The sequence below is a fragment of the Plasmodium yoelii genome (assembly GCF_900002385.2).
Source record: "Plasmodium yoelii strain 17X genome assembly, chromosome: 9".
In the NCBI taxonomy this organism is placed as follows: domain Eukaryota; phylum Apicomplexa; class Aconoidasida; order Haemosporida; family Plasmodiidae; genus Plasmodium; species Plasmodium yoelii.
Window position 1 is genome coordinate 57886 of NC_036181.2, and position 20013 is coordinate 77898.

Sequence of the window (20013 nt, forward strand, 5' to 3'; positions counted from 1 at the left end):
TTTGGTTGCATATTTTGATTTTTTAACTTCATCTTCTGATTAAACATACGGAATGATACGTATATTAAATTAGTGTTTAAATTATAAAAAATTAAATAAAGATGTAATATTTGACCCTAACCCGAATATGGGTTCCATAAACACAATCCTGACCCACAACATAAAAACTATATAAAAATTACTTCTCAATAGACAGTTTCTTATCGTATATCAACCATTATTACTATTCCTGAAATAGTCATTCTCTTCGTATCATATATTAATTATTCATTTTCTTCTTTATATTTTTTATTTTTTCTCTTATTTGTTGTTTTTTAAATCGTTTCCGAAATCCAAATAATGAATACTAATATAAAATGGTAAAAAACATACGATTTTTTTGTTAACGTTTACATATGTATAATTAAAATAATATTTAAATGTAATATTTTTTAATTCCATATTATTTACCTTATAAGAAATTCCTAAAAAAAATGCTATTGCACCAAATATCGATAAAACTGTAAATAATTTGTTTGTTACCGATGAACTTGATGATGTATCTTCAGAACTTTGTACAATTTTATGTGCAGAATTTTCTGTTTTTTCTATCGTTGGAAGAGGTGAGGATTTTAAATATTGATTATTATTATATTTATTCATAAAATTATTATAATCTTTTGATAAAGTAGACAATAGTTGTTTATAGGAACTATTATTAGTAATATCAGAATTTTCATTCATTTCTCTATATTTATTAACAAAATTATTAGCATTTTTCGAACAGTTTGCGCAATATTGTGTATTATCATCAAATTCAGCATACATTTCACATAATAATTTAAATGCTTCATAAAATTTAGATATAATATTTCTATCCATATCCAAAAAATATGTTTTTTTATCTATAAGCTCCTTATAATTTTTATACTCTGTAACATCAGGTATATAATTTTTATACTTATCATTATCTATAGTTGTTTCATAAAAAAATTTTGGATTGGTCTTATTTCCTACTTGATTCTTTAGGTTTAACATATAAGTTAACCATATCATAATGTACTCAACAATATTGATGTTACTATTTGCAACAGACTTAAACAATTGAGAAGTCCCAAAGAATTTATTAAAAAGATATAAACATCCACCATTAATTTTTGCGAGATCAGTATCACAAATATTACTATCACAATAACCATCTAAAAAATTTTTTTCATTAAATTTATATTCTCCTTTTTCCAATGTATCGGGGAAAAAGTCCCATATACTCATAAACTTTTCACACTAAGAAAACATTTAAAAACAAATATTAGAAATGTATATTATTGAACATTTGATTAAAATAAAGTTTAATGATATTTATATGTAATACAATATCAAAAATGCATATACCACTTCTTTATTCATTATAATGGAATTTTATTTTTGATTTGTAAATTGAGTAAAATAATGCTGTTTTATATACACTCCCCCCAATATGTGACGCAAATACTTTGGCCCTATATATAACAACTGTCTGTAGTTAAATATATTATAAGTTTTTCAATAATTAAATTAATATAGAATAATAATATAATATTATTACTAAAGGAACGTTTTATTTCTTTTTGTGACAATTATTTAAATTACCTTAAATAGAGGGTTGCTTAATACATTTTAGTTAAATATAAATACGATGCATTTTATAAAAAAAATGCTATTCTTACTAACATATGGTAAAACTCTGTTATATAAATATATATACTTTTATAAATAATTTAAAGTATCTTTAAACATAGGAAAAGAATATATTTATATTTTATGTTTTAATGATTTCAATTCTAAAACTTAAATACTGTATAAATTTTAAAAATAAAAAATTATATTATTATTATAATCCTTAAAAGTATATAAATAGTAATTTTTTAAAATATACTAAATATTTATATAGTTATTTCTAATACTATATACCATGTTTAATTAAAATTATATTATTTTCGAATTAAGTTGCATTGTTCCCTTTTTTAATTGCATATAAATAATTTTAATATTATTTTATTTAATATAGATAACTTTACAATCTATGTTAACGAGTCCAATAACTTTATTTTTATTCTTATATAATTAAATTTATAAATATATCTTATTATATAATTTTATAATATATTTTGCACATCTTTCTCACGGTTTAAAACGACAATTAGCACTGAAACCGTATTTATAAGCTTAAATAGATATTTTAATGCATATTATTTTTAAAATAATACTTAGTAGATATTAATTATTAACATATAAATAACTATTGATGCAAATTTTAAAGTATAATAAAAAACTATGTGTATTTAGATTGGTATATTTACATTTTAGATAGGAGAGATAAGGGAAGTATGCTTTTTTAAGACAATTATGTAGTCATATATGATTTACCTATTCTATATAACTAATTATGTCTTGTATTTCTTCAACATTAAACTTTCAGTTCATGTATACATTAAAAATAACATAGAATTATTACTTTTCTAAATGTATAGTTTGCTTTTATATTTTATAATAAACTATATTTAGTTTTATTATGAAAAACTATAAAATTATTAATATTATTTTTCTTGGTATTGTTAATTCTAATATTAGCACATTAACAAAATACTAAGTCGGAATTGTATTATTTCATTTGATATTTTGTGCATACAATTTTAATTTTATCATACCTTTAATAATATATATAATTAATATATATCAACGTATTCAAATCAAATGAATTTAATGATTTGTTCGTATTTAATACTTTATCTATTGTTATTACTATTATTATTGTTACTGCTATATCACTGTATAGTACAACGAAATAATTAATTCACTCAAGAGGGATACTTTAATTCAATTAGTATTATTCCTTGTTTCATCGTTTTTAAATCAAGCATTCTAGAACATATTACTTCGTAATAGCAATATATTTAATTATATATTTGTGAATTTGTATATATAAATTTTAGAATAATTTTATATACCAAATTGTTTATAAGTATAACAAACTATAATATTAAATTTTATTAATATATTTATATTTTTTCTTTTAAGTATTTAAAAAATAATTTATTTGTGCCTCAAAACTATAAAGTTTAAAAATTAATAGTGATTAATCTAATATTATACCTTTATAGTAAATAAATTAATGTATATAGAACGATTTCTATAATTTGAATTTAAAACATTAGCATAAAATGAAACTATATATAATCGAAAGTTAAGATAATATACATATATCTATATTTATTTTTTTATTAATATGCATATTTTTATTGATTATTAAAAATGTTAGATGCATAAAATCCCTTTTGTAGATAACGTTGTATTGTCGAACCTCGATCGATATTTTATGACTATCTATTATATATTGGTAAATGTTTAATTAACAATATAAATATACCCATTAACCTGAAGGTATATTATAATGTAGGAAACCGTTCCAAATGAATCAAATTATAATTATACTCTGATATATAAAATTATTATACTGTTCGATTATAAAAATACGATTTAAATTAAAACAAATATGATACAAATAATACGTTTTACTAAATAAAATGTTTTATCAATAAAGAAACATATTGTGTTATGCATAATTCAATATAGTTATGATTAATAAGCTTATATAATAAATAATTATGATATATCATAATATGAATTAATATATGCAATATAGACATTTTTTTAATCATATTAAATCGATATGAACACTAAATTATATATATTATAATTTATGAAAAAATTTTATGTGACTCTTTTCATATTAATGGTAGTACCCCTTTTTTGGTTGCATATTTAGGCTTTACCGCGTGATTAAACATATGTGAATGGTCATATATTTAATTAGTGTTCAAATTATAAAAAACTAAATGCAATATAATACTTATCCCTAACCCGAATACGGATTCTACAACATAAAACTATATAAAAATTATGCAAAAATTATTTATTTCCCAATAGACAGCTTCTTAACATATATTAATCATTATTAATCTTCGAATCATATATTAATGAATCATTTTCTTCATTATATTTTTTATTTTTTCTCTTAATTTTTGTTTTTGAAATCGTTTCCGAAATCCAAATAATGAATACTAATATAAAAATTTTTAAAAATGTATAATTTATTTATATTCACAAATTAATCAGTGCTGAATATATTGTTTAATTGACTTGTTATTTACCTTATATGCAATTCCCAAGAAAATTGATACGGCAACAAATATAAATCCAATTGAAATAAGTGTGTTTTTTATTATTAATCTTCGTGGATATGTTGGAAGTGATGGAAAACCATTACATACATTTTTTAAATTATTATAATCATTTGATAATGTAGATAATAATTGATTATAGGGGCTGTCTTTACCATTATTATAATCTTCATTAAACTCATCATATATTTCAACAAACTTTTTAACTTTTTCTAAATAATTATCGCAATTTGAGCTTTCTCCATTAACCCCAATACAAATGTCACATAATGTACTAAATGCATCATATAATTTAGATATAATGCTCATATCCATACTTAAAATATAATTATTTTTATCTATAAGATCCTTATAATTTTTATAAGCAGTAACATCATCTATATTCTTATTATACTTGTCACCACCATTTATATATTTATTATAAAAGCTCGTTCTGTTGTCAGTTTCATCACTTTCGATCAGGCTTAACACATAACTTAACCATATCAAAATGTATTGAACAATATAGATGTTTCCCTTTGCCTCCGTTTCAAACACAGACTTATCCTTAAAGAATGTATTAAAAATATATAAACATCTAGCATTAATTTTATCGGTATCATCATTACATTCTACATCATTACAGTAATCATTATCATTTGTAAGTTGATAGCTTACAACATTCTCCGAATTGGTAATCACGTTCCTTAAAGGAGTGAACGTTTTACACTAAGAAAGCAGTTAAAAACAATTAATAAAAACGCGAATTATTAAAAGTTTTATTAAAATAAAGTTTAATGATATTTATATATTGTCAATATCAAAAAATGTAAAAGAAATTATTATTATTAAAAAATGCATATACCGCTTCTTTATCCATTATGATGGAATTTTATTTTTGATTTGTAAATTGAGTAGAATCATGCTATTTTATATACGATGCACCATATATGTGACGCAAATACTTTAACCCTATATATAACAGCTGCCTGTAGTTAAATATACTATAAGTTTTTCAATAATTAAATTAATATAGAATAATATAATAATATTATCACTAACGAAAAGTTACATTATTTTTTATGATAATTAGCTAAATTACCTTAAATAGAGGGTTGTTTAATACACTTTTGATTAAATATATATATGATGCATTTTATACAAGAAATGCATTCTTACTAACATTTTGTATAACTTTATTATAAAAATGAATATCCTTCTATAAAGAATTTAAAGTATGTTTGGACATAGAAAAGGAATATATTTATATCTTATGTTTTAATGAATGTCCTTCAAAAATTTAAATACTGTATAAATCTAAAAAATAAAAATTATATTATTACTATAATCCTTAAAGTATATAAATAGTCATTTTTTTAAATATATTAAACTTTTATATATTTTCTTCTAATACTATATACAATGCTTTATTAAAATTAAAGTATTTTTGAATTAAGTTACATGCTACATTTTCTATGAAAATTAAATAAATTTATATTGTTTTTAATGAATGTAGATAAATTCATAATCCATTTTAATTAGTCCAATAACTTTTTTTTTATTCCTATATACTTCAATTTAGAAGTATATCTTATTGGGCAATTTTATAATATATTTTGCCATATTTTCCATTCTTTAAAACAATTTGCACTGAACCCATACTTATAAGCTTAAATAAGTCTTTCAATACATATTATTTTTAAAATAATGCTTAGTAAATATTAACAAATAAATAAGTATTGGTGCAATTTTTTGAGTATAATAGAAAACTATGTTTAATTAGGTTGTTATATTACCTTTAAGAGGAGAGAGATAAGATATATTGCTATTTTAATATATAAATTTAAATAAATATTTGCTAAATGTTTTACATAGTTCATTTTTATCATATATATTCTACTGCTATAGTTATCAATGTATATGCATTCAAATAATTTGTTAAAAATTCTATATTTTATTAATTCTACAAAAAACAATAATAATATAATATTGAATAATAAAATGATATTTAATATTAAGTATTTAACAATTTCTCCATTAATCCATATTTTTAGAATATAAAACTACAACTTCCAAATTGAATAATTAACAAATATATAATGTATTATTATGTCTTTTCGATAAAATTAATATTTAATTATATGAAGGTTTTACAATAAAACAATATTTTAATATTAACTATTTGTAATTTCTAGATTATATGTATAGGCATATAATAATGCATCATATCTATAATATTAAACTTTATTAATATATTTATATTTTATTTTTTAACTATTTTAAAATATAATATATTTATACCTCAAAATATAAAGTTTAAAAATTAATAGTAATTAATATAATGTTCTACCTTTATGATAAGTTTAAGCGTACAAATCAACTTTTATTAATACAATTACAACTTCAAAAAATGTTAGAAGCATAACAATAATTTATAGATCATGTTATATTGTCGATTCTCGATCGATATTCATGAATCCATATTTTATGATTATCTATTATTTTATATTAGCAGTGTGATTAATTAACATTAAAAATATAATCATTAATATGAAGGTATATTGTAATGTAGATGAATATTCAAAACTAATCGAATTATAATATATACCTCATATATAATAATATTATACTGTTCGGTTATCAAAATACGATTTCAATCAAAATAAATATGATACAAGTTATAAGTTTTACTAAATAAAATTTTCATATAATAAAGAAACATATTATGATATCATAATTCATTATAATTATGATTAACAAACTTTATATAATAAATAATTACGATATATCATAATATGAATTAATATATGTAATATAGTTATTTTACTTTAATCATATTAAATATATATTAACATTCAATTATATATATTATAACTTATAAAATATGTTATGTAACCCATTCCACATTAATGGTTATATCCACTTTTTGGTTGCATATTTAGACTTTATATGTGATTAAACATACGGGATGATACATATATTAAATTAGTATTTAAATTATAAAAAATTAAATGCAATGTAATACTTAGCCCTAACCCGAATATGGGTACCACAACATAAAAACTTTATAAAAATTATGCAAAAATTGCTTCGAAATAGACAGTTTATTAAAATATATTAATCATTATTACTATTCCTGGGATTATCACTACTCTTCGAATAATATATTAATGATCAGTTTCTTCTTTATTTTTTTAGCTTTTCTCTTAAATGGTGTTTTTGAGATCGTTTCCGAAATCCAAATAACGAATACTAATATAAAATGTTAAGAAGTAAATGATTTATTTATTAAAATTTGCATATATAATCAAAATAATTTTTAAATTCCTTATTATTTACCTTATAAGAAACTCCCAATAAAATTGATGCTGTAACAAATATAATTGCAATTGTAATTAGTATATTTGTTGTTACTGAACTTCGTGGACAAGCTACAACTGATGGGGCATTTTTACACCAAAAATTTTTATAATTATTTTCAAAAAATTTATAATCATTTGATAAACTAGACCATAGTTGTAAATAAAAATTTCCTTTAGTAATATCAAAAACATTTTTAACTTTTTCACATTTTTCAAAAAATTCTCCAGCATTTTCTAAACATGTTTTGCATTGATAGTCATCTACATTAATTTCACTATACATGTTACATAATGATTTAAATGCATCATAAAAATTAGATATATCATTAATATCAATATCCATCGATCTTATTTTTGAATCTATAACATCCATATTAATATCCTCATCACTATCAGTGGATATATTCCCCTTATAACAACTATTTGTTATTATATTTTCAGTATAAAAATCGTATAATTTGGTGGTTAAATTTTGTGTTTTTTGATTTAGTTTATGACTTAACCATAAACTGGCGTATTCAACAATTTGATCACTTTCTAAATTTTCACCATCAAACATTTTTAGTAACAATATAAAACCATAGATAATATTTTCTTCATCATTACAACATTCACTATCAGTGAAAAACGTATTTAATAAATTCCTAAGATTATTTTGTCCCCGGTTATTCGGATCATCAACAAAATAATTATCAATCTCATTAATTATACCACACTACGAATATATTTTCCGAATTAAACAAAAAAATGTATTAACATAAATGGTACTATAATTAAAATTAATATAATTTATAGTAATACAACATACGAATAATATAAGAAAAAGGATATATACCACTTTAGAATCCATTATAATGAAATTCTGTTATAATTTGGAGATTATGCGGGGTGATGTTATTTATATATATTCTATAACATATATTGTATATTTACTTAATCTCTTTACGTAGCACTTATCTTTCGTTAGACATATTATTCTTAATTTTAACTTCATATAAAATAATAATACATTAGTATTACTAAAATTATATTATACTTATTTTATGACATTTAGCTAAACTATCTTAAATAGAGGGTTACTTACACATTTTGCCATATGTATATATGATGCATTTTATACAAAAAATAGTATTCTTACTAACATTTGGTATAACTTTATTATAAAAATTAATATATTTTTATAATGAATTTAAAAAATATATACATATGCTTTAATATAAAACACAAACAACGTCCTAAAACTTAAATAATGCACAAACATATAAATTTAAGAAAGTTATTATTATTAGAATCCTTAAAGTATATAAATAATTATTTAATAAGGTAGACTAAATACTTATATACTTGTTTCTAATAATATATAATATAGTCTTTTCTAAAATTATAGTATTTACAAAGTTGTATTGTTCCATTTTCTATGCAAAATACATAAATTTATATTGTTTTTAATGAATGTAGATAAATTAAAAAATAATTTTAATGCGTTAAATAACTTTATTTTTATTCCCATATATCTTATTGGATAATTTTACAATATATTTTACGCATAATTTCCACGGTTTAAACCGAAAATTAGCACTGAACCCGTATTTATAAGCTTAAATAAGTCTTTAAGTTCATATTGTTTTTAAAATAATACTTAGTAGATATTAAATATTAGCACATAATAACTATTATGTAAATTTTAAAGTATAATAGAAAACTATGTTTGATTATGTCATTATTTTACCCTTTAATAGGAGAGAGATAAGATATATTAGCTCTTTAATATATATATTTATATAAATATTCGCTAAATATTATACATAATTTTATCTTATATATTCTACTGTTATAGTTAATGTATATCATTCAAATAATTTATTAAAAATTCTATATTTTATTAATTCTATTATACAGTAATGTTGTTTTGGATTATAAAATGATTATTCACTAAATACTAATGTGAATAATAAAATACCATTTAACATGAATTGAGTCTTGATCATTTTCTCTATTTATCCAGTTTTTTAAAATATATAACTACATATCCCAAATTGAATCTTTAACATATATATAGCATTGATACCTTTATAATGTATTGTTATGTGTCTTTTCGATAAAATTAACATTTAATTATATGAAGTTTCCACAATAAAATAATGTTTAATATAAGTTATTCGTAGAGTATTTTGTTATTTTATATATATAGGCATATAATAATAACATTATTTTGTCATATTATTTATAATTATTAGAACAAAACATGAAATTTTATTAATATACTTATATTTTGTCTTAACTATTTTAAATGTAATATATTTATACTTCAAAATATAAAATTTAAAAACGAATAACGATTAATATAATATTATACCTTTATAGTAAATAAATTAATGTATATAGAACGATTTCTATCAATATTAATTAAAACTTTAGCATAAAATTATATTATATATAATCGAAAGTTAAAAGGATAGTATGCCTATATCTATAATGTAATTTTTATGTATTACTAAAAATGTTAGATGCATAAAACATCTTTTATAGATATCGTTGTATTATCGAACCTCGATCTACATTTTATGAATCTGTAATTTATGAATACCTATTAAATATTGGTAATATGTATAATTAATCTTAAAAACGCACATATTAATATGAATATATATTATAATGTAGATGAATATTCAAAATTAATCATCTTATAACTAATACCCAACCTCATATATAATACTATTATTACATTTCAATTGGCATAGTATAATTTAAATTAATTGTAGCACAAATTATAAGTTTCATTAAATAAAATTTTAATCAAATGAAGAAACATATTATGTTATACATAATTCAATATAACCACATATTAACAAGTTTTATATATTAAATAATTATGATATAGAATAATATGAATTGATATATGCAACATAGACATTTTATTTTAATCATATAAAGTCGGGATGAGCACTCAATTATATATATTATAATTTATGAAAAAACTGTTATGTGGCTCTTTTCATATTAATGGAAGTACCCCTTTTTTGAGTGCATATTTGGACTTTAGCTCAAGATTAAACATAAGGGTATAGCACATATATTAATTAGTGTTCAAATCATAAAAAATTAAATGCAATATAATACTTATCCCTAACCCGAATATGGGTTCCACAACATAAAACTATATAAAAATTATGCAAAAATTATTTATTTCCCAATAGACAGCTTCTTAACATATATTAATCATTATTAATCTTCGAATCATATATTAATGAATCATTTTCTTCATTATATTTTTTATTTTTACTCTTAATTTTTGTTTTTGAAATCGTTTCCGAAATCCAAATAATGAATACTAATATAAAATGTTAAGAAACGTACGATTTATTTGTTAACGTTTACATATATATAATGAAAATAATTTTTAAATATTATATTATTTACCTTATAAGAAATTCCCAAAAAAATTGGTATTGCAACAAATATAAGTGCAATTGAAATTAGTGAATATGTTAGAAGAGGTGGAAAATAATAACATTTATTTTTTAAATTATCATAATCCTTTGATAATATAGAAAATAGTTGATGAGGACTACCTTCAGAAACATCAAAATCTTCCTTAAGTTGTTCATATTTGTTAACAAATTCTTGAGTCTTTTCTAAATAACTATAGTAATTTGAATCGCTGTCATCACATTCAGTATACAATTTACATAATGATTTAAATGCATCATAAAATTTAGATATATCTTTAATACTCATAGTTAGCAAATATGTTTTTTTATTTATAAGATCGTTATAACTACTATAACCATCAACATTATCTATATTCTTTTTACAGTCTTGGATAGTTTTCATATGTTTATCGTAAAATTCATTTATATTGGGAAATTGAGGGTTTACCATTTTATTTAATTTATAGCCTAACCACATCATAATATATACAACAATATCAATATTGTTATTTGAATAATGGTAAAAAACTGTTTTACTACCATAAAATCTATCTAATAACCATAAGCACCCACCCTTAACTAGATTGATATAATTTTTACATTCTTTATCAGGGCAGTACTGCTTGAGGGTTCCACTTGTAAAAATATAACTTCCAGAATCATCCCACTCATCGGAAAAATCCCCCCTCAAAGAATCAAACTCTTTACACTAAGAAACAATTTTAAAAAATCAAATAAAAATGTCTATTAAAATGAACGTATTATTAATTTATAGATAGTACAATATCAAAAATTTATAATAACAAATATTTTTATTCAAGAAATTGTATGTACCACTGTACTAGTTAACATATTGGAGATTTATTTTTAAACTATAAATTAAGTATATCATATTAATTTCATATATTGCATCAGAATATGGGACATAAAATTGGATTCTCTATATAAAAATTATCTGTAGTTAACCATATTTATTTTACTATTAATTCAAAATTAATGTAAAGTAATAATACAATAGTAATACTATAGTAAGTTTATATATATTATTGAAATTATCTAAATTGCCTTAAATTGGAGATATTTGTTTTGGTCATATGTATAACATAAATTATGCTTAAATTTATGATTATTAATAATATACATTCTAATTTTATTATAAAAATTTAAGGAATTTTATAATGGTTAAAAATGGATCTCCTTATATTATGTCTCAATATAGAAAAATACAAATTTGTTTCTCATGTTTTAAAAATAGATTTATACCCATGAACATGTAAATATGTAAAAATTAATAAATCTATTATTAATATATTTTTTAAAAGTATATAAATAAATATTTTCTAATATATTTTAAATATTTAATACTTGTTTCAAATGCTACATACCACTGTTTTATTAAAATTATAGTATTTTCAAATTAAGTTACATGCTACATTTTCTATGCAAATTAAATAAATTTATATTGTTTTTAATGAATGTAGATAAATTCAAAATTAATTTTAATGTGCTCAATAACTTTATTATTATTCCAATATACCTTATTGGATAATTTTATAATATATTTTCCCATCTTTTCCATTCTTTAAAACAACAATTAGCACTGAATCCGTACTTATAAGCTTAAATAAGTCTTTGAATGCATATTATTTTTAAAATAATGCTTAGTAAATATTAACAAATAAATAAGTATTGATGCAAATTTTAAAGTATAATAGAAAACTATATGTAAATAGGTTATTATATTTCACTTTAAGAGGAGAGAGATAAGATATATTGCTATTTTAATATATAAATTAAATTGAATATTCACTAAATATTTTGCACTGTTCATTCTTATATTATATATTTTATTTTTATAGTTATCAATGGATATACATTCAAAAAATTTATTAATATTCTATATTTTATTAATTCTATGGTAAAGTAATGATAATATAATACGCGTTAATATGGAATAATAAAATGATATTTAATATTAATTGAGTCTTTAACCATTTCACTATTGATCCAAATTTTTATAATATAAAACTACAAATCCTAAATTGAATCTTTAACAAATATATAGCATTGATACCTTTATAATGTATTATTATGTGTCTTTTCGATAATATTAATGTTTAATTATATTAATTTTCCACAAAAAACAATATTTCAATATTAGTTACTAGTAGAGTATTTTATTATATTATTTTTATAGGGGTATAATAATAACGTTATTCTATCTATCTTATTATTTATAATTATTAGAACAAAATATGATATAAAAATTTATTAATATAATTATATTTTATTTTTTTAAAATTTTAAACGTAATATATTTATACTTAAAAACTATAAAGCTTAAAAATTAATATTAATTAATCTAATATTATACCTTTATAGTAAATAAATTAATGTATATATAACTATTTGTATCAATATTAATTAAAACTTTAGAATAAAATGAAACTATATATAATCAAGAATTAAAAGGATAGTAAACATATATCTATAATTTAATTTTTTATTAATATGCATATTTTTATTGATTATTAAAAATGTTAGATGCATAAAATGCCTTTTATAGATATCGTTGTGTTGTCGATTCTCGATCGATATTTTATGAACATCTATTATTACATTTCAGTTGGATAACACGGTTTAAATAAAAATAAATATGATACAAGTTATAAGTTTTACTAAATAAAATGTTTCATCAAACAAAAGAATGCATTGTATATTATGATGTGGATAATTCAATATAGCTTTGGGTTATCAAGACTTATATAATAGCCAATTGTGATATAGCATAATATGAATTAATATATGCAATATAGACATTTTATTTTAATCATATTAAATCGGCATGAACACTCAATTATATATATTATAACTAATGAAAAAATGTGATATGGCCCTTTTCATATTAATGACAATGCTCCTTTGAGGTTACAAATTTTTAACTTCATCTAGTGATTAAATATACGGGATGATATATATAATTAATTAGTGTTTAAATTGTACAAAATTATACAATATAATATTTAGCCCTAACCCAAATGTGGGTCTTACAAATATAATCTCAACCCTGACCCACAACATAAAAACTATATACAAATTATGCAAAAATTGTGACCAAAAATTACTTCCAAATAGACAGTTTCTTAAAATATGTAAATCATTATTATTATTCCTAAAATAGTCACTCTCTTCGAATCATATATTATTGATTCATTCTCTTCTTTATATTTTTTATTTTTTCTCTTAATTTTTGTTTTTGAAATCGTTTCCGAAATCCAAATAGCGAATACTAATAAAATTTTAAAAAACGTATAATTTGTTAATGTTTGCATATATATAATGAAAATAATTTTTAAATTCCTTATTATTTACCTTATAAGAAATTCCTAAAAAAAATGCTATTGCACCAAATATCGATAAAACTGTAAATAATCTGGTTGTTATCGACGAACTTGATGATGTATCTTCAGAAATTTGTACAGTTTTTTGTGCAGAAGCTTGTATTTCTTCTATCGTTGGAAGCTCTGGATAGTTTTTACAATTACCACCTTTACTATTACAATAATTTTTAAATTTATTATAATCATCTAATAAAGTAGACAATAGTTGTTTACAGGAACTATTACTAGTAATATTAGAATTTTTATTCATTTCTTTATATTTACTAACAAATTTATTAGCATTTTCTGAACATTTTGTGGAATGTAAGTTTCTTTCATCAATAGTATACATTTCACATAATAATTTAAATGCTTCATAAAAATCAGATATAATATTTCTATCCATACCCATAAAATAATTTCTTTGATCTATAAGATCCTTATAACTTTTATGCTCTGTAAAATTGGCTATAGAATTTTTATACTTACCAGTATTTATATTTGTAGTATAAAAATATTTTAAACCGTTGTTAAATTCTGTTTCCTTTAGATTTAACATATAACTTACCCATAGCATAATGTAATCAACAATATTTATATTATTTTGCGCATAATACGATGACTCAGAACTCCCAAAGAATTGATTAAACAAATAAAAAAATCCGGCATTAATTTTTTCGATATCACCATCACAACTATAACTACCACAATAACTATCTAAGAAATTATCTTTTTTAAAATCATACTGTTTATCATCGGTCAATTTATCGGGAAAAAACTCCCATATACTCATAAACTTTTCACACTAAGAAAACATTTAAAAACAATTGATAAAAACGTGTATTATTGAAAATTTTGTTAAAATAATGTTTAATGATATTTAAATATAATACAATATCAAGAATGCATATACCAAATTCTTATTCATTATAATGGAATCTTATTTTTGGTTTTTAAATTTAATAAAATCATGCTGTTTTATATACACTGCCCCCAGTATGTGACGCAAATACTTTAACCCTATATATAACAACTGCCTGTAATTAAATATATTATAAATTTTTAATAATTAAATTATTATACACAATAAAATAATATTATTAGTAAAGAAACGTTCTATATCTATTTATCATAATTAGCTAAATTACCTTAAATAGAGGGTTGCTTAATACATTTTAGTTAAATATATATATAATGAATTTTATACAAAAAATGACTATTATTAATAAAATATGGTATATCTTTATTATAAGAATAGATATACTTTTATAAATAATTTAAAGTATGTTTGAACATAGAAAAGGTATCTATTTATATTTTATATTTTAATGATTTCAATTCTAAAACTTAAATACTGTATAAATTTAAAAAATAAAAAATTATATTATTATTATAATCCTTAAAAGTATATAAATAGTGATTTTTAAAGATATATTAAATACTTATATAATTGTTTCTAATATTATATAGTTTTTATTTTTATAAAATTATAACATTTGCAAAATAAGTTGCATTGTTCCCTTTTTTAATTGCATATACATAATTTTAATATTATTTTTATTTAATATATATCAATTCCAATTATATTTAACGTTTTCAATAACTTTATTTTTATTCCTATATAATTAAATTTAGAAATATACCTTATTAGATAATTTTATAATATATTTTGCACATCTTTCTCACGGTTTAAAACGACAATTAGCACTGGTCCCGTATTTATAAGCTTAAATAAGTCTTTAAATGTATATTGTTTTTAAAATAATACTTAGTAGATATTAATTATTAACATATAAATAACTATTGATGCAAATTTTAACGTATAATAAAAAAATATGTGTAATTAGGTTGGTATATTTGCATTTTAGATAGGAGAGATAAGGGAAGTATGTTTTTTTAAGACAATTATGTAGCCATATAAGATTTACCTATTCTGTATAACTAATTATGTCTTGTATTTCTTTAACATTAAACTTTCAGTTCATGTATACATTAAAAATAACTTAGAATTATTACTTTTCTAAATGTATAGTTTGCTTTTATATTTTATAATAAACTATATTTAGTTTTATTATGAAAAACTATAAAATTATTAATATTATTTTTCTTGGTATTGTTAATTCTAATATTAGCACATTAACAAAATACTGTTAGAATTGTATTATTTCATTTGATGTTTTGTGCATACAATTTTAATTTTATAATACCTTTAATAATATGTATAATTAATATATATCAACGTATTCAAATCAAATGAATTTAATGATTTGTTCGTATTTAATACTTTATCTATTGTTATTACTATTATTATTGTTACTGCTATATCACTGTATAGTACAACGAAATAATTAATTCACTCAAGAGGGATACTTTAATTCAATTAGTATTATTCCTTGTTTCATCGTTTTTAAATCAAGCATTCTAGAACATATTACTTCGTAATAGCAATATATTTAATTATATATTTGTGAATTTGTATATATATAATAACCTAATAAAAATACTATTAATTCAAATTAATTATTACATACTTTTTATATATACTTTTCATTAATATATAATTGTATATGCTTCCTAAATTTAACATATTTCAGTATTATTTATTGGTATAGCATTTTACTAGTTTATATGTATAAGTATATAATAATAACGAATTATATCTATGATATTATTTATAATTATTAGAATAAAATATAATATTAAATTTTATTAATATATTTATATTTTTTCTTTTAACTATTTAAAAAATAATTTATTTGTGCCTCAAAACTATAAAGTTTAAAAATTAATAGTGATTAATATAATATTATACCTTTATAGTAAATAAATTAATGTATACAGAACTATTTCTATAATTTGAATTTAAAGCTTTAGCATAAAATGAAACTATATATAATCGAAAGTTAAAAGAATATTATGTCTATATCTATAATGTAGTTATTAATATGTATATTTTTATTGTATTACTAAAAATGTTAGATACATAAAAAATTTTTTATAGATATCGTTGTGTTGTCGAACCTCGATCGGTATTTTATACATCTATATTTTATGGCTACCTATTATATATTGGTAAATGTTTAATTAACAATATAAATATACCCATTAACCTGAAGGTATATTATAATATAGGAAACCGTTCCAAATGAATCAAATTATAATTATACTCCGATATATAAAATTATTATACTGTTCGTTTATAAAAATACGATTTGAATCAAAATAAATATGGTACAAATAATAAGTTTTGCTAAATAAAATTTTCATAAAATAAAGAAACATATTATGTACACATAATTCAATATAGCTTTGGGTTATCAAGGCTTATTTAATAGGCAATTATGATATATATAATATGAATTCATATATAATCAATATCTATATTAATATATGTAATATAGACATTTTATTTTAATCATATTAAATTGGCATGAACACTCAATTATATATATTATAACTTATAAAATATGCTACGCAATTTATTACATGTTAGCTTATGCCCCTTTTTGTTTGCATAATTGGGCTTTCGAACTTTATCTTGTGATTAAACATACGGGATGGTATATATATTTAATTAGTGTTCAAGTTATAAAAAATTAAATGCAATATAATACATAACCCTGACCCACAACATAAAAATTATGATAAAAATTACTTCCAAATAGACAGTTTCTTAAAATATATAAATCATTATTACTATTCCTGAAATAGTCACTCTCTTTGAATCATATATGAACGATTCATTTTCTTCTTTATATTTTTTAGCTTTTCTCTTAATTTTTGTTTTTGAAATCGTTTCCGAAATCCAAATAACGAATACTAATATAAAATGTTAAGAAGCATACGTTTTCTTTGTTAATGTTTGCATATATATAATAATTTTTTTTTTTAATTCCTTATTATTTACCTTATAAGAAATTCCTAAAAAAATTGCTATTGCAACTAATATCGATAAAATTGGAATTAATTTGCTTGCTATCGACGAACTTGATGTAGCTTCAGAAATTATATTTTCTATATTTGGAATGGATGAGAAATCTTTACATTTTTTTTTTAAATTATCATAATATATGAATAAAGTAAAAACTACATGCAAATAGGAGTTACCGTCAGTAATGTTATGATCTATGATAATTTTTTTATATGTTTCAACAAATTTATTAGCTTTTTGGGAACATTTCTCGCAATTTGAGCCATTTGTATCAAGCTCATTATATATATCACATAATATATTAAATGCATCATATAATTTAGATATAATGCTCATATCCATATTTAAAAAATATTCATTTGTATCTATAAGATCCTTATAATCATTATAACCATCAATATATTTTATATTAGTAGTATACTTACTACCATTCATTATATATGTATTATAAAAATGCTCTTTACTGACGTTTTCTTGAGTTTTGATAAGGTTTAACATATAACTTAACCATATCAAAATGTATTCAACAATATAGAAGTTTTCTTTTGCAACCAACTCAAACGTAGAAGAATCACGAAAAAATTCATTAAGCAAATATAAACACCCAGCACTAATTTTATCGAGAGAGCTATTACATTCATTAGTACAATACTTTTGGAAATCTTCACCATGTTTAATTTGATACTCTCCGTTGCTGGACAATTGATCGGGAACCCATTCCCTTACATTCTTGAACCTTTTACACTAAGAAAACATTTAAAAACAATTAATAAAAACGTATATTATTGAAAAATTTATTAAAATAAAGTTTAATGATATTTATATGTAATACAATATCAAAAATGCATATACCACGTCCTTATCCATTGTGATGAAATTTCATTTTATATTTGTGAATGGAGTAGAATCATGCTATTTTATATACGATATACCAAATATGTGACGCAAATACTTTAACCCTATATATAACAGCTGTCTGTAGTTAAATATATTATAAATTTTTCAATAATTAAATTAATATAGAATAATATAATAATATTATCACTAAAGAAACGTTTTATTCCTTTTTATGATAATTAGCTAAATTACCTTAAATAGAGGGTTGTTTAATACACTTTTGATTAAATATATATGTGATGCATTTTATATAAGAAATACATTCTTACTAACATCTTGTATAACTATGTTATAAAAATGAATATACATTTATAATGAATTTAAAGTATGTTTGAACATAGAAAAGGAATATATTTATATCCTATTTTTTAATGATTACCCTTCTAAAATTTAAATACTGTATAAATTTAAAAAATATAAATTATATTATTACTATAATCCTTAAAAGCATATAAATAGTCTTTTTAAAAAATATATTAAATACTATATACTTGTTTCTAATAATATATAATATACTCTTTTCTAAAATTATAATATTTACAAAGTTGTATTGTTCCATTTTCTATGCAAAATACATAAATTTATATTGTTTTTAATGAATGTAGATAAATTAAAAAATAATTTTAATGCGTTAAATAACTTTATTTTTATTCCAATATACCTTATTGGATAATTTTATAATATATTTTACGCATAATTTCCAAGGTTTAAAACGACAATTAACACTGAGCCTGTATTTATAAGCTTAAATAAATCTTTTGGTGTAGATTGTTTTTAAAATCATACTTAATAAATATTAAATATTAACACATAAATAATTATTGATGAAATTTT

The 20013-nt window shown here is 20.1% G+C and overlaps 6 protein-coding genes across 6 annotated transcripts; all 6 read right to left on the reverse strand.

Annotated features, from left to right (window-relative positions):
- Nucleotides 1-259: 259 nt before the first annotated feature.
- On the reverse strand, nt 260-1386 carry PY17X_0900051 (PIR protein; the record flags this gene model as incomplete). The annotated part of the gene is made up of 3 exons (XM_034637530.1): nt 260-346; nt 451-1263; nt 1372-1386. 3 exons carry the CDS (start codon nt 1384-1386, stop codon nt 260-262), a joined length of 915 nt encoding a protein of 304 aa, XP_034493484.1.
- Nucleotides 1387-3992: 2606 nt separating this feature from the next.
- Nucleotides 3993-5058, reverse strand: PY17X_0900055 (PIR protein; the record flags this gene model as incomplete). Its single annotated transcript, XM_022956793.2, has 3 exons — nt 3993-4079; nt 4170-4907; nt 5044-5058. 3 exons carry the CDS (start codon nt 5056-5058, stop codon nt 3993-3995), a joined length of 840 nt encoding a protein of 279 aa, XP_022811027.2.
- Nucleotides 5059-7364: 2306 nt separating this feature from the next.
- On the reverse strand, nt 7365-8390 carry PY17X_0900059 (PIR protein; the record flags this gene model as incomplete). The annotated part of the gene is made up of 3 exons (XM_022956799.1): nt 7365-7430; nt 7518-8255; nt 8376-8390. The coding sequence occupies 3 exons, from the start codon at nt 8388-8390 to the stop codon at nt 7365-7367; spliced, it is 819 nt and encodes a 272-aa protein (XP_022811028.1).
- A 2394-nt stretch (nt 8391-10784) lies between these two features.
- On the reverse strand, nt 10785-11823 carry PY17X_0900063 (uncharacterized protein; the record flags this gene model as incomplete). Its single annotated transcript, XM_724901.2, has 3 exons — nt 10785-10871; nt 10961-11680; nt 11806-11823. The coding sequence occupies 3 exons, from the start codon at nt 11821-11823 to the stop codon at nt 10785-10787; spliced, it is 825 nt and encodes a 274-aa protein (XP_729994.2).
- Nucleotides 11824-14173: 2350 nt separating this feature from the next.
- On the reverse strand, nt 14174-15279 carry PY17X_0900065 (PIR protein; the record flags this gene model as incomplete). The annotated part of the gene is made up of 3 exons (XM_022956812.1): nt 14174-14260; nt 14344-15156; nt 15265-15279. The coding sequence occupies 3 exons, from the start codon at nt 15277-15279 to the stop codon at nt 14174-14176; spliced, it is 915 nt and encodes a 304-aa protein (XP_022811029.1).
- Nucleotides 15280-18062: 2783 nt separating this feature from the next.
- PY17X_0900067 (PIR protein) lies at nt 18063-19149 on the reverse strand (the record flags this gene model as incomplete). The annotated part of the gene is made up of 3 exons (XM_022956819.1): nt 18063-18170; nt 18259-19026; nt 19135-19149. 3 exons carry the CDS (start codon nt 19147-19149, stop codon nt 18063-18065), a joined length of 891 nt encoding a protein of 296 aa, XP_022811030.1.
- Between the last annotated feature and the right edge of the window lie 864 nt (nt 19150-20013).